This window comes from Podarcis tiliguerta, assembly GCF_965153285.1.
Source record: "Podarcis tiliguerta genome assembly, chromosome: 6".
NCBI lineage: Eukaryota > Metazoa > Chordata > Lepidosauria > Squamata > Lacertidae > Podarcis > Podarcis tiliguerta.
The window spans coordinates 77,869,558-77,885,777 of record NC_139539.1 but is presented as its reverse complement, the minus strand read 5'-3'; the positions used below and the strand labels follow the sequence as shown (position 1 = coordinate 77,885,777).

Below are 16,220 nucleotides of genomic sequence, written 5' to 3'. Positions count from 1 at the left end.
GGGAGAAAGGGACTTAATAGAATGAGAGGCAATCAGATTGCAGTTTTTACCTATTCTAAGGCAAAGGGGACAGAAGAAAATTCTTCCTCAGAGCTCTGCTGTGAATCTGGAAGTCATTCCTTGCACCAAGACACTGGCATTACCACTTAGGATAGCTAGTTAACAAGCTGAGGCTTGTTTTCTACAGATATCCAGGGGAAAGACTATTGGGGGACTGAGGATAGGCCAAAAGCCCTTGGGGGTCCCCATGGAACATATATTGGTTAAGATTATGAAGGGAAAACTTGCTCCTTTCTTGTCCTGTATGGCTAACTCTTTGCTTAATATACTTCTTCCAGGGAAGGGGCTCAAAGAAATAATTAAAACGGCAATTTGGTTATTTATTTATTTATGTATTAATTGTTGTTGTTGTTGTTGTTGTTGTTGTTGTTGTTGTATACCGCCCTATATCCACAGGTCTCAGGGCGGTTCATAGCATAACATTTTTAAAACAGTCTCTTTGACTACTCTGTCTAATCTCTTCCCCAATTCACTCTGACTTTTCTGTGCATCATGTGTAGCTCCTCAAAAGTCACAATGACCCTGGGACATCTTTTGGGCTTCCTGATGACTCAACAGTGGTGGCTAACCTTCAACAAGCATAATAATTTGCTTTAAGTGCTTGCATTTCACTAAAGAAATGCAAGTTTGTCTTCCTTCACTTCGGCTTTGCCACTCTAGTTACAAATTAGTCACTGACATTTCCTTTTAATTGGCATTGCTCCTGGTATTTTAAACAGCAGCCTGACGTATTTGAATTCCCCTTTAAGGAAAGGGCCGTAGCTCAGTGTTAGAGCTTCTGGTTTGCATGCAGGAGGTCCCAAGATCAACCCCTGTGATCTGGGAATGTACCTTGTCTGAAACCCTGGTGGACAGCTGTTAGTCAGTCAGTAGAGACAATACTGAGCTAGGTGGACGAATGGTGTGACTCGGTCAGTATAAGACAGCTTCCCATGTCCCTTAGAAATAAAGCTTTTCCTATAACGGAGGTTCTGTGGAAAGTGTTAGCCATTTAATTTGACAACGCAGTTAAAACACAGGAGTAGCATTTTTTAAAGTAATGCCTACCCCTTTGACCATTTTTGTAATTCATGTCAAGGGTATGCTTTTAAAATGGCTTCCACATGAAAGCCTTTGCTGTTAAAATTGTTTTCCTATTTTTACTTATATTGTCTGTAAATCCATCACAGCTTATAAAAAAGCAGGAAATTAATCTCACAGGGTTGTGTTTTTTTTTGCTAAATCTACTTAAGTAATTAATAGTGCACATCAAGAAACCTCCTACCTGAAACTTTTGACTGTTGACTTGCATAGCTGGAGGTTCTAGAATGCCCACATGCTCCAAGTTCATCTGGGACAGACATGCTCTTGGTTGCGAGATCTGCAAAAAATGAAGATCAAGCAACACTGCTGCCAAATTACTTCCTCAGATTAATCGTCCACATTGAGTAGTGACAGACTTGCTTAAAGCATACACTTTCTTCAGCGGGTAATTCTCAGTAGTTTTAGCCATTACATTATATCAAGGAAGTAACATGCAGATGAAATTACTGAACCAGGTTTTCAAATTATTTGTGTAGTTTTGACTACTTTGTTTTCCTGGTATAATTTTCTAAAATGGTCAAGAGCTGAAATGGAGAAAGATTAGAGAGTTTTTATGTAGGAGACATGGGCTATATAACGATAGAGGGGTAATTTCTGCTGGTTCCTTGATTGGGTAAAGAGAGATTAGCCACACCCCTTTTTATCAGCACAATGCAAATGGCCAGGAAGGCTATATTTTGCACCCATAACATTATCTAATGCAGCAGTGGGAAGCCTCCATTCCTGGTCTTAATGAGGCTTGCCAGATCTCTGAATTTGAACCCCATCAAGGTCATTTTGGGCAAAGCATTCTAACTTGGCAGTCACCCTAAAGTCATATGAAGTCAGGTGGGAAATCTGTTCTCTCCAACCTTAGCACTAAGCACCACAGAACTAAGATCAGGGAAGAACCTCTGCTTACGGCCAAGATTTGAACTTTGCATCAGATGCTGCCATATTTCAGAATGGCCAGAGAGTAAGACACCCTGATCTAATGGATTTTCAGCCATGTGTGGGTCATTTATATGGCCCTGTGTTTTTTAAAAAAAAGCCAACACCAAACTTGAGATCAGTAATTTTTAATAATGAAGAACTGATCTACATATGCAGAAAAAGCATATAATACTGTTTCTCCTGAGATTGTACAATTCTACTTCTTCCTTCCTATATACAGAAAAACTTTAAGGTGGTCCTTGTGCAACCCCAATTGGAGGATTTGTTGCACCACATCACAATGAGAACCAGTGTGGTGTAGTGGTTAGAGTCCTGGAATGGGACCTGACAGACCAGGCTTCAAATCCACACTCTGCCATAAAACTCACTGAGTGACTTTGGGCCAGACACTGTCTCTCAGCCTAACCTGCCTCAAAGAGTTGTTGTGGGGATTAAATAAGGAAGGAGAGAACAGTGTATTCTACCTGGGACATAAATGCAATAAATAAGTAAGTCACAAATTCAGACTTGTAAGAAGTCAGGTTGGTGTACGGGAGCAAAAGAGAAGACAGACAGCACAACACCAGAGGCCATGGCATGCGAGAGAGAAGGTAGGGGCACTGACAGGGAGAGAGTGGCGGCTTCAAACAACAGCAGAGGTTTGAATAAAGCAGGGATGGAAAAATACTGCGATGAAATAGTGGCAGTTTTAAACAATGACATAGATTTGGGTAGAGTGAGTAGGTGCTGACACTGGGTTGGGGAGCGGCTGTTCAAACCAAGGTTTGAGTACAGCAAGAAGTGAGTAGGGAAAGGTTCTGCTGTGTTAGCTTTCTGATGTTAGTTTCTGTGTTGTACCCATCTCTGTTATTTCTCCTTGTTTTACACTAGTTTAAAAAACATACTCCCCAGTGCTTTTCCATCCCTGCTTTACTCAAACTTCTGCAGTTGTTTGAGTACAATGAGAAGGAACAGACAGTGCAAGGGAAAAATAGGCTGTTTTAAACTCCCCCCCTTCCATTCCATAGCAGCCTCATGTGTGAGGCAACATTCCATTGTACCTTCCCACAATAAAATAAACAACACACTTGTATACTGTAATTTCATTTTTAAAAATCAAAGTGGTTTACAGCAATTATCTATACAATAAAACCACATAGAAACTAAAAGCCACACTTTGCTGGCTACCTATTGCAGAAAGCGTTTTTCTTAATTGTCTTCATAAGCCTAGCAGCATAAAAAATCCAGCAAATATTTAAATTTATTACAGAAGGCACCTTCTGTAAATCTCTGTTTGAAAAGTATTTCATAGGATTGGGCCAATGATACTGACACTGAAGGCTCTGTCTTGTGGACATCAGATAAACTTCACCAACTCTAGGAACAACCAGCAAAGTTCCTACAGGTGATCTTGGTAATCAAGCTGCAATTGTAAGTGTTCAAACAGTCAAGAGTGCAGTGGGGTACTGCATGTTTGAATACTGCCCCATATTAAGAACAATCTGCACAACTGGTGCTGCAGGGAGGAGGAATCAAACCCCAAACAAGTTAGCTCTCTGTAGACAAGGTTTTCAAATTGTGGAGAATTCAATCATGGACCACTCTAGGAGCTTTCATAAATGATGCAATGCTTTTCCTAAATGTGCATAGTATCCCTGAGGTACACCTCTTAGTTATACCTGAGCAGGTTTTTTGTAGATAGACTCCGTATGAAAACAATTATGCCAAAGTGCAGTTTTCAACTTATAGTCTAATACCAAGAGATGCCTGCGTTAAGTGGCATTGCCACTTATCTAAATGAAATTATTCTTTTTTATTTTCCCCAGGCTTCTACCATAGCATTGCTCCCTACCTGATATAGTTAGATGTGATGATTTTGTATTCTCTGCTCCTTTTCTGTCTTCATTTAGGGATTCTGGTTCTCCAGCAATTGCTATAGACATTGCTGTGGATGGGGGCCTGAAATGAAACAAACAGACTGAAATTAAAACTGGTCCTATCTGTGTTTGCCTAGGGGAAACAAATATGCATTTCACATATACTGCAAACAAAATCCAACAAATTGATAACGTTTCCTCCCAGAATTATACAATATTATCTTTTTCAGTGCCAGGAAGACCCAAATAACTTAATTTGGAGACTTCATCTCTCTAAAAAACCTTTTTATTTAGCATCTTGGGAAAAAGCAGGATTTGCAGAACAGTGGCTATAGCAGTTAGGAGTTCAGCGTCTTATAAGTGATGTTTTTACAGCTGTTTCATGGCTTGTATTGAGTTCAATACTAATTTCAATAAATAGAAGATTTATATTTGCCTTCTCCTTATGTAATATGTCAACCCAGCACTTCCTATTGTTTTCTACTATCATAAAAATCTAAAGCAGCGAGTGTTTTGTGCATGCTATGCCTCACTCTGTAACACCAAACATAGCCATGCAAGGTAACAGAATTGTTGCAAACCAAATAAAACAGCAATGTCCTGAACAGTGTATAAGGCAGTGTAAGAAAGCAGTAAGCCTTCCAAATAAATATATGGCATTATTCCAGGACTGCACAAGGTGTGACCCATCAAGTAAAATAAATGTATTCCCAGACTACACAAAGGGTAAACCCACCAAGTCACATGCAGCCCACTACTCATCTATTGTGGCATGCCAGAAGCCTAACAACACCCACCCCCAGCCACATACAGTACTTGCATGCATGCAGCAAAAATAGGTTTATCAGACTCTTGATAAATCACTATATTATTCAAAACACTGCTGATGTGTCTCTCATTTGTTTCAATGGGGCTCCGCAAGACCACATGTGCTATTAAAATAGGGTTGTGCAGCTGCAGTACTTGATGTATGCTCTCAGGCACCCTCATAAAACAGAGAAACCGATTTTAATCATTCTACAAAATGCTTTTCTGACTGGGTAAATTAACATCAGAAAGAACCGCCATCTGGATTGTCTAAAATGTATGGCGTACTTGGAAAACAGTTCTTTTAATTTTTAAGCACTGAGCAAAATTGCCCAGCAGTCTTGAAAATATGAAACGCCTTCTATAAAAGCAAGATTTTTTAAAAATAGTAAGCTAGCATCAGGCAATTTGTGGGTATCAATGTGGGGAGCAGTGTGTCTGGTTCTCATCTCTTGCTCAGTTCCAAGGGGCAAATGCAGCCCCAAGGTCCTCCTAGCTGTCCCTGGGCAAAGCCTTGGATCCCAACGCCACCATCTCTACACCACAATTTCAGCAAATTCAGGTGCAGGCAATGAACTGTTAAGTCCCTAATAGGCCCTAAAGAGAAGTCCCTCCATGGATTCCCATATACTAGTAAACTGTTGAAGAAGAGCTCTACCAAAGCCTACACTATTGTTCATCCACAAAGATGAGATTAAAGAGGCCTTTCCTCAGGGTCACTGTCAGGCACGGACCCAATAACACAAATTGGCATGTGCAAATTTTTATATATAGATGCAAATTTAAGTCGCTGAGTAAATGAAGATGTATGGCTAGAATCTTCCTTTGTAGAATGCCTAGCATCCCTATATGCAAATTTAAAAAGTGTGAGGGAGGAAAAGGCCAAAGGATCTGGCACCTAGTGCAAAAGGGGGTAGCACAGTAGGTTTGAGCCCCAACTACAACCATGTGTTTCCATTAATGTCACCATGTCTGCCAGTGAATCGGGGCTTAGCAGTGTCCTCCAGCCCTTGCTGATTTCCAATTAGACGCCTTTCAGTGTGCCCACCATACTTTCTATGGTGCCAATGGTCTCAGTATTAAAAGTCCTCTCAAAAAAATCACAATGCACAAGGAATCGTTTGCTGTTCCTGATCAGTTCCTGGTTGCACTGACTCAGCTTCTCCTACACTGGACATGTGCTCTTAAACATGCCCACACATTTTTATTGGATGCCAAGATTGCATAACCACTCTCTTGTCCTTTCTGAACAAAGGAGAGGTGTAATGAGAAAGTGTAGCAGTGACCGATGTAGGTGTCCCCCTCCCCAATTGTGGTTCTGTTTCTTTATCTGCTCATTTAGATGCGGCATCCGTTTTGTCTTATGCCATATCCCTAGAGCATCCCTTTTGTGACGGGTACCCAAGACACACTCTCAAAATTCGAAATGTGTCCCCTGGCACAAAAAGGTTGGTGATCCCTGCTTTTGGGGGGCGAGCACATTTGCTTGCCAGAGCAGTAGTAAAAGAATGTCACCCAGCAGAAACTTTATAGTAATGTTTGCAGAAGAACTAAAGTGACTGGCCTGGAAACTAGCCCTTTGCTAACATAAAGTTAACCATTAAACTCAAGATTTTAGTGATAGGAGTTCCAGCAATTCTTTATCAAGGAACTATTGTGTACTCAGTTATTATACAGTTCATCAATCATGATGGAATGAAGATGCTATTGGAAAATAAGTGCTCACCTCAGCACATTGTGTTCCAGTTCAAAATCAAAATGTTAATTCTATTTTAAAATAATAGGATAGCTTTTAGTGGCCTCAAAGGAATCTCTGTCATAAGGTAACACAGATAACATTCAGTCCCAGTGATGGTTGTAGACAAGCTAATAAATCTGACCCAAATTAAATAAAGGAGTGTGCAATCTAGAAAGCTTCAGCAAACAGTTACTCACTAAACTGGCTATCCATACAAGATGCCTTTCAAGCTGAACTAAACTAAGATTTCAATTTTTAATGGGATTATTTGCATTCTAAATGAGAAGTAGTGGTTTAAAATTAAGTAGTTAACTGAATCATACGCTTAACACAGGAATGATGCAGTGACACAGAAGCTCTTAAAGTGAGAGCTTACAAATTAGTTCACCACTATAGCATCACATAGCATAGAGGGTCAAATAATGCTATAAGTAACAGCCCAACTGTTTAGGATTGGGTGTGCACTCAATAATGACATTAATATAATTCTTCAACTTGTTGTTACAGTGGTACCTCGGATTACATACGCTTCAGGTTACAGACTCCGCTAACCCATAAATAGTATCTTGGGTTAAGAACTTTGCTTCAGGATGAGAACAGAAATTGTGCTCCGGCGGGGCGGCAGCAGCAGGAGGCTCCATTAGTTAAAGTGGTGCTTCAGGTTAAGAACAATTTCAGGTTAAGAATGGACTTCCGAAACGAATTAAGTACTTAACCCGAGGTACCACTGTATTCCACTATTTTTGTAGAAAAAAAACCATTTATTTGAAAGTTTTGTATTGTCCACAAAAACTCAATGCAGCTATCTCAATGTTTATTTCAATGGATTTATTCCAAGTGGGACATCTAAGGTATTTTAAAAGTATTTGCCTAAAAAAGCAGGACCATTGCAAATACATGTTTGCAAATGTGGCCATCAAGCCAAGGGTTGCCCCATGTCTTGTGGGAAACAAGCTTACACCTGATCTTACTATTACAACTACTCAACAACGTTTTCACAAAATTTATTTTACAGACCTCCCAACAAGCTCTGAGCTTTTCATTGTTCTTCATAGCTTTCTGGGGACTAATAGAATTTAGGCTGCAAAAAATTGTATTCTGAGCACTTCTTCTGCTTGAGGCAAAAGTGACATCTGTTTATAATACTCTAGCACCAATACATTCTCGTTTAAATTTATCTTGCCCAGAAACACCAACTCACAAGAGAAGCATTTTTTTAAAAAAGAGCCTCACTTATTATTAAGAATTTATGCTGTACTACAACACCCTTTTTTAAAAAAACAACAACCCACTGCCTACATTTAACTTTTGCAGCATGGCTGATGGAAATAAAAGCTTCCCAGCTGCATTGCTACAATTAGACCACTCACCAAGCTGCATGACTCATCGCAAAATACCTCATTAGTCTAGAAATCCATCCTAACCACATTTTTCCTTTTGGTGCAGTACACGTAAATAGTCTGCTGGAATAGGCATGCGCAGACACAGGGCCCTTTAACACTCCTGAAGCTGAAGACCAACACAGTAAAAATTACAGCATCATTAATCCCATGCACTTTGTTTTATATCCTTATTTCTAGGCATGCATTTGTTTTGCTGAGGCTCACTTTAAGAATCTCACTTTATTTCAAGAAGTATTTAACACCATCTACACTTTCCAGAGATTAGAATTCACCTAATTTGTACTCAAGAATTTGTACACTATTAAAACTCCTCTTTTTTTTTGTCCCAGGGATGGGGACAGGGACTGGAGTTTTGAGACAACTGCTGTGATTCAGAATCCTGAATGTGAAAGACCTGTGCAAGTTCCAACATTTTTGTTCAAATTCTATAGACATGCTAAACCAATCCTGATTCCATTTAACTCTCCATAGCCTAATGTGTTCTTCCATGAAGACAGGCTAGCAACTAGAAAGGGTATAACCAAACCCCCCTCCCTCACAAAGTGTGTACAGAAGGCCCACAATTTATGCAGGGTTTACATTCCAGGGATTGGTCTAAAGCCAAAATCACATATAGTCAAAACATATTGGGTGCAATGGTGGATGCGACTGTCAAAGTCTTTCTCCCCGGACGCCTGCCCCTGCGTAAAGCTGAATGTGCACAAGTTAAATGCATGCAAGCTGTGGACTTAGTGTACACAATACACAGTGTACACTGATCAAATACTGTATTTCCAATCCATTTTTTTGCATTGATAATTTACTCTGCACCTGTACATTCCTTCTGCCCCTTGCATACATGGATTAATACAAGATTTCTTGATTTAAAAAAAACCATATAGCATTATCTATTATTGCCCAAATAGACTAACTCCCCTGCCCTGCAAATGGGTGAACAGCACAACTGCATGGAAAGTGATGAGCTATATCAAAGATTATTGAAGTAGGCACCAAGGACTGCTGATACCCAATAACCTTTACAACTTGGTTAACAACTCTTTTTCAGAGTATGATTTGTACAATTTATTCAAGCATTCCAAAAGCTAATTATTAATAATAACTACAATTTCACCTGCTATGTCATATGTAAACTTACGTTTTGAAGCATGGGTCTCCAGACATTAGCTGCATGCTGATCAAGACCTGTAAGTTAGGAAAAACAAACAAAAATAAAATCAGATTCAAATACCAAAAAACATGAAATGGGAAAATTTGTGTCATATATCTTATATGTGAGTGGCTTAACTCACATGGTTACTGTGAAGATGAATGGCACAATTAACAGTAAAGCTATCTGCCAACTAAAAATATTCATGGAAGTTAATAATTATAGTTAGTCTGACAGAAGACAGCTTTTTAAAAGACAGAATGGGCAAACATGCTGTCCATAAAAGCAATCCTATAATTTATATTACAACTAGCCATTTCAGAAGGAAAATAATTGCAACAAGCACATATTACACTTCCATAACAAATTTATTTGGCAAGGTTCAGCAGTAAGGAAGTGGAAAGTGTTTTTACCTTTTCCTGGATGACTATATTACAAGCCATGACTGATAGCAAAACTAGCAAATTCTCCCTAATATTGGGCAAACTAAAAAGCTACCTTGAAAATTAATTCTCTAATTAGGTTAGTTTATCTTATTTGCATGGCTGCATTTACATAAAACCCATTTAATTACTTTCCTCCACTGGATTTGAACTGCATTGTACTTGAACATCAATTTCCAAACTTCTACCGGAGTACTGTATTACGACAACCCAATTGCTTGATTTCTTACCAGCTATTGTGTCAATGTTTCAAAAAAAGTTACAGCTTTGGTAATTGAATGCTATCCCTTGCTTTCCCATTTAACATTAAGGTAAAATACTATTCTAAAAACAATGAAAAACAGAGAAAAAACACACACAATTACTTTGAGAATTGAATTATCCTGCCTTGTGTTTTTGGTATCATAACCTTCCAGTAAACAGCGACGAGTGGTATTTCCTGATCCAGCAAACTCTGCCAAGTTGAGGTCTGCAAAACCCAGCTAGTGACAAAAGATGAAAAGTCAGCAATTACAGAACCATCCAGGGAAACAAACAGTTTAGGCATCAAAGCATTTGTACTTTAAGAAAGAAGAAGTTTCTCATAAAATGACAAAAGGAAAAGCAGGACACAGTTTTCTTACTGCTACACAACTATTCCTTTTGAACAGTATTTGCAACATCCAGTATCCTTAAGGACAGGAACTATAAATCTGCACAGTTCTTTAAATTAAAATTACATATGTGTAAGTAAAAGGAGAGGAAGTATTGTATTGATATGGTTGTGTCTTTACCTTTGCATAGGCCTTCCCACCTTTTAATTCCTGCAAGAATAATCAATGGTTATGGTTTAATAATCACTATTTTCTGATGAAAAATGTCAAAGAGCTAACACACAGCATGTGACATAAACATTTAACACACAGCAAGCAATACTATTGAATACTGAGGAAGTTTTATAAGTTGTAATGGGTTTCCCTAAGTCAGGAAAAAACACATTTTGAGCGCCTACAATATTATCAATGCTATCAATAGTAATCAAAGGTAATTAAGCTGTGTAGCTCTTACAGGCACAGTAGATCAAGATAATCAGAGAAGACCTTGCTGATGGTGCTGTGACCAGTGGAATGTCATCTAGTGTGAGTACGAAAGCAGGCTATCTCTGTAGTTGCACATTCCCTCTGGGAGCCATTGACTGTTGGGTGCCTGTTTACACAGGCTGTCTCCGATCATTAGCACTGACCCAATTGCCCTAAGTTATTGATATCTATAGTGTTTCTTTTTATATACCTTTGTTTCTATTTTTTTTTATAGAAAAAACATTTCTAAACTGCTCTGCGATTAGAAAGACAGAGTTGTTCCACCAGGCCTTTGGTCAGGGCGCAGCCTGACTCCCTCCTCTGGCAACTTGCACAGAATTTTGCTTAACGGTTGCCATTAATTTGATTTTAATTAATTTTTATAATGAAATGTTTTTAGAATGTTGGATTATTTGATTGTTTGATTATTTGATTGTTGTTAGACGCCCTGAGCCCGGCTTCGGCTGGGGAGGGCGGGATATAAATAAAAATAATTATTATTATTATTATTATTATTATTATTATTTGTTAATGCTAAGCAATATAAAAATATTACTAAATAAGTAAGACAAATAGTTGCTTCTCATCTTTGATTATTCAGTGTTTTTGGCAGCGTGATATTTACAGAGAATTTTGTTAATTATATTTGGTGAAGTCAATAGAAATAATATAATTAGAGTCTGGATGCACAATAAGTAAACAGCGTTAAGTTGCCACTTATTTAGAGGCATATGGCCACAGCATAAACTAAAATGCAAATATCAGAAGAAGAGAATGGTCATTTTTACCTTCCGAACAGACACTCTGCAGATGCAGGGGTCCAAGACCCCAGTAGTGGCACTTGCACTCATTTTACACATAAATAAGAACCTCTTTTTCCAATGGACACAGTTTGCCTGCACCACTTCCCTGTGAATAAAAAGAAGAAGAAGAAAAAGGAAAATATTGAACATTGACAAGAAAAACTGAACGTTTTCTACAGAGCTAGGGTTGCCATATGTGCTCTTTTTCCAGGACACACCCTTTTTCATGGGTATGTAAAATGAGAGTAGTCATAGAAATCCATAATTAAAAGTAGAAGTTGGCAAATGTGTCCTCCTTTTTGCTCTGTGGCAGGACTTAATTTTAGTTTTGACAAAACCAAGTTTCTCATTATGTATGGACCAGGGAAATGGTTTAAAAACAAACTCTGCTTAGTTTAGCAAACCATCTTCATAACCCATGGGTTGAAGCTGACCGTTATGAAACTTAACAGAAGTTGTTTTAAACCACAATCATGGTTTCATACACAAGAACCAGTTAGGTTTTATAGAATGTGCAACTTAACTCCATACTGAAGTCCTCCCAGGTGCACAGGAGGAAAACATGGGAAGGGGAGGGCAGGAACCCAGGGTGCATGGTGGCTCCTTTCTGTTCATGCACGTAGCACTAAACCATGGTTAAGCATTACAGGATAACAAAACCAATTTATACTCACGGCTCCCTCACAAATGAACCAGCATGACATCTTACTCAAATGTAGCAACTAGACTATAAGAAATGGTTGGCCCTTTGCCAAACTTTTGGGTTGTTTTCTGGTTTCCTCTGCTATTATATGTTTTCCCCAAACAATGGCTTTTAGTTCTTGTTCTGCTGTATTGTATTGTATTGTATTGTATTGTATTGTATTTTGATTTTATGACTATGAACCATATTTGGGGACCTGTGTGGAGCTAAAAGGTATGGTAATTATTTTTATAAATAAATTCACACTTAACATTGTTAAGGTATGTACTCTCAGATTAATCACCCACATCATTTGGGGTAGACAATCTCTTATCTTTTGCTTATTCTCTGTATTCCAAACTGAGAAATTAATCCTCTTTGGGTCCCTATTTACACACAATACAAATAATATAAGAATTTGTGCCCACAGGACTTGATTGCTGTGCCTGAACACCCAGAGTTAGTATTTCAGAAATCTATGGCTTCATCACTGGTGTGCTAACACTGTGTACATAGCAGTTGAGGGACAGGTTTCAATATGGAATGTTGCATGACTACCGTATGTTTTTCTTATAAGCCCAGCATCATGTTTAAATCAGGCAGTGATTTAAATCCCAAGTTATGAAATCACTGCTAGGTTTGCTCTAGAAATAATGACAGAACCACAGGTAATGTATGCAACTTTAATTTACTGTTATTTGATCTTTTTGGATTCCTGACACCCTTTTCGAAATGCTGAATGAATAATTCTGACTGAAGTTTGTGAGTAACCACATACAACAAAATAATGCACAAGTGCATCCACCCATAACAATATATTGATTCATCCCCACAACCAAGCTCATGACCTTCCTCTATGGAGTTCAGACAGAGAAATGAAGATGTCCAGATAAAGTATTGGAGGAAAGTCACGACAGTTTAGAAAAAGAGGTGGGGGAGAATGCCTCAAAATAAAAAGATATCTGGGCTTGGCAGTCAGTCACTAACAAACTGATATAATGAGGTTGCTGAAATCTAGGTTATAACAAGCCACAATTTCAGAATCTTCAGTTAACAAATGTGACAGCTAGTATTGAGGTTAAGAAAAAAATGCAGAGCTTTGTGTGTGCACAGAATGCTTTGGTGAATTCTTTTACCCTGCAAAACCTCCTGAGCACATTTCTCCCTTGTGTGCCAGAAAGAGGTGTTATTCTGTAGGATCTATCTGAAATTTACTTTGCAGTCTGAAGAAAGGAAGGAACAATGCCGTGGACTGTATGGATGCAGAGGAATAGTGGGAGGCACCAGCTAGGGAACCCCCAAAGGAAAAATGGTCAGAGCCAGGAGACTTGTGGTGGGATGATGATGGTCAGAGGGAGCAGGCGGAGCAGGCTACGAGGTGGAGTTGTTGGAAGCTGAAGAGGTAACAGTTTAGTGAGCAGGAAGAGGCTGTCACAGAAGTCCAGAACCAGAGGAAGAAGTGGAGGCTAGAAAGGAGAGGAGCCAAGAGACAGAGATGACAAAGGCTGTTGATGAAGCCAGGGAGCCCCCCCCCCTTCCTGTGACCAGCTCCCCTCCTCCCTGGTCTCCCAGAACCCGCAGAGGTATGAAGAGGGTGAAGCAAAGACAGACAAGGTGAATGAGCCTCAGATTGCTTGGGAAGGAAATGGGAGAGGAGGAGTCTTAAGAAGGGGTGGAAAGGCGGGGACCTTCAGTCCTCGAAACTGCCTCACTGAGGCAAGATCTACTGGGAAGAGTTGCTGGGCTCATTATGCTTCAGCTGTTTTGTTTATTTGAATAAAGAGTTAACTTTATTGGCATCTTGTGAGTTATTACTTACCTGACCCTGCCACCCATCTTTGACAGTACTGTATGCCATAGATTCCTGACAGAAGTTGAAAGAACTGGCTTGGGTTACTCTATCCTAGAGCAAATATTTCTATTGCAAGAAAAATATGTTGGCTTATATTCAATGCTACACACATGTAAATGGGAAACTTATAGTGGAAAGAAAACCAAAAAAGCAGACCTAGTCTTAAGATGCTGCAGAGTACCGGACTTTTAATTATGGACCCAAGTAACTTTTCTGTTGATTTCAAAGGGCCTCTAAGTATGACTAATGCTGGCTATTACCCATGTTCTCTATATATTTAACGTATAATTCTCACAATCATTTTAGCATTGTATCTGCTGCTCAGTTGAAAACTGAAACAGAACACCAGGTTTTCCTCACAATCAGCTAAAGACATATCCAAACAAAAGCACTAGGCCAATGGTTTTCAACCAGTGTGCCATGGCACCCTGGGGTGCCTTGAATAATGGTCAGGGGTGCCATGGGCAACACTGGCCTCTGTCCCTCTTTCTCTCCCTCTCTCCTCTGATGCAATCTCATGCCTGCCTCCCAAAGGCTTGCACAGCTGTTTGTTGCAGCAGCCCTGGCTACAAGCTCCACAGGCAAATGGTACCTCTGGGGCTGGCCAGGAGGTGCTGGCTGCCAGGAGCCAAGGTAGCATCAGAGTAAGCAAGTGGGTGAGGGAGCCCAGCCAGCCAGCCCTTGCTGTTGAGAATGGACAGGCAACTGTGAGGCTGGACAGGTAGGCAGGTGCTGCACTAGGTTTTCTTCTGCTTGCTGTGTGCAAGGCCTGCTTGGGAGCTGAATGCCCGGTGCTGAAGGAGAGCATGTCCCCATGCAGACCCAGCAGCGCCTGCTGACTACCAAGGTAAGGTGCTGGCCTCACATTCACCTTTGGCTAGTCTCCTTTGGGCTACTAAGACTGGGGGGTATCCTCTTCCCAAGCCCCTGTGGAGCAGTGTGAGGAGGCACTTTTCTTTGGTGCCGGGGGCGGGGGCGGCAGCAGCTCAGAGACCAGGGATGGCAAGAGCGGATGCCCAGAGGACTCCCATGGAGACAGGAGAGGAGACTGTGGGAACACTCCACAAAGGAGGGTGTTTGAAAAAGGATGAGAGGCTGCCAGCTCTGCAGACAAGGCATGACATAACTGGGCTCCTGAGCCCAACAGGGGTGCCACAAAAAAAAAAAGGTAGTTGGTCAAGGGACCTGTGGACTCAAAAAGGTTGAAAATCTCTGCACTAGGCTAAAACTTTCAAGGCAAGCGTTAATACCTGCAAGACTATGTATTTAACCAAGGCACTTAAACATCCCATTGCATTCCGCTAATGAAATTCCAGTCTACATTCTGTCTTCCTGAGACAGAAAAAAGTTCACCAAATGCAAACTGAGTTGTTTCACTGCTTTGAGAATTTGTCCCAACTGAAAATCTGTCTATAAATTCTTAAATAAAAACAAATGTGGTACTACAGTAATTTCACAAACAATTTAATATTTACCTACAGCTAAAAAGCAGTCAGAGAAAGATAGCAAATAGAACACTGCATACAACTAAGTACAGTGGACCCTCTGGATACAAATTTAATTCGTTCTGGGGGTCCTTGCGCATCCCGAAAAATCCATAACCAGAGGTACCGCTTCTGTGCATGGCGTGATAGAGCGCTTCTGCACATGCGCGAGTGGCGAAACCTGGAAAAATACTTCCAGGTTTGCCGCTTTCGCAACCTGAAGATTACGTATCCAGAGAGGTACGTAACCCGAGGGTCCACTGTAGTCAGAAGTTTAACATTGTAGGATTTTCTAAAAATCTCCCCCACCCCACCCAAAAATATTTCACACATTGATTGGTTACCATGGAAAGTGAACAGAGATGACAGTCTACTTGGCAACTGTGCTGCAGAACAAGTTGATGAAAATGTTCCACTGTGAGTCAACTTCATATGAGCCTTAGGGAGTAATTTGGTCATGTACTATGAGTAGCGTTGTTTTTTTAAAAAAACGCCCGACTACTGCATTAAGAAAGAAGAAATTCCTATCTGTATTATGAAGTAGCAGTTTCATAGCTATGCTTTAAAAAAAAAAAAAAAAGGCCTTAAGGGCATGCCTACCAGGATTTCCCTTTCTCCCAGAAGTTCCTCATACAATTTTGGAGTTTGGAGGAGCTTTACAAAGGCAGGCTTCCCTCTTCTTTCAAACATTTTAGAAGAATTAGAAGAAGAAGAAGAAGAAGAAGAAGAAGAAGAAGAAGAAGAAGACACAACAGTGGTTGTATCCTTCCTCCCAAGAGGGAGAGACAGAACATTGTCTCCAATGTCACATTGACTTTTGGAAGCATTCAGAGCCCAATGCCTTGAAAGCGCTTTCAAACCAGTAAAACGT

The 16,220-nt window shown here is 40.0% G+C and overlaps 1 protein-coding gene across 2 annotated transcripts in view; it reads right to left on the bottom strand.

Moving 5' to 3' along the window:
- Positions 1-16,220, bottom strand: part of EEIG2 (EEIG family member 2) — a 32,377-nt gene that overhangs the window by 5,147 nt on the left and 11,010 nt on the right. The window contains exons 2-7 of one of the 2 annotated variants that reach the window (XM_083445234.1): positions 11,317-11,437; positions 10,244-10,273; positions 9,836-9,952; positions 9,016-9,062; positions 3,908-4,014; positions 1,325-1,420 (exon numbers count right to left, since the gene is read on the bottom strand). In XM_083445234.1, the coding sequence (XP_083301360.1) occupies positions 1,325-1,420; positions 3,908-4,014; positions 9,016-9,062; positions 9,836-9,952; positions 10,244-10,273; positions 11,317-11,437 (518 nt within the window). The remainder of the gene's footprint in view (positions 1-1,324; positions 1,421-3,907; positions 4,015-9,015; positions 9,063-9,835; positions 9,953-10,243; positions 10,274-11,316; positions 11,438-16,220) is intronic. The other variant, XM_083445235.1, reaches the window with a different exon arrangement.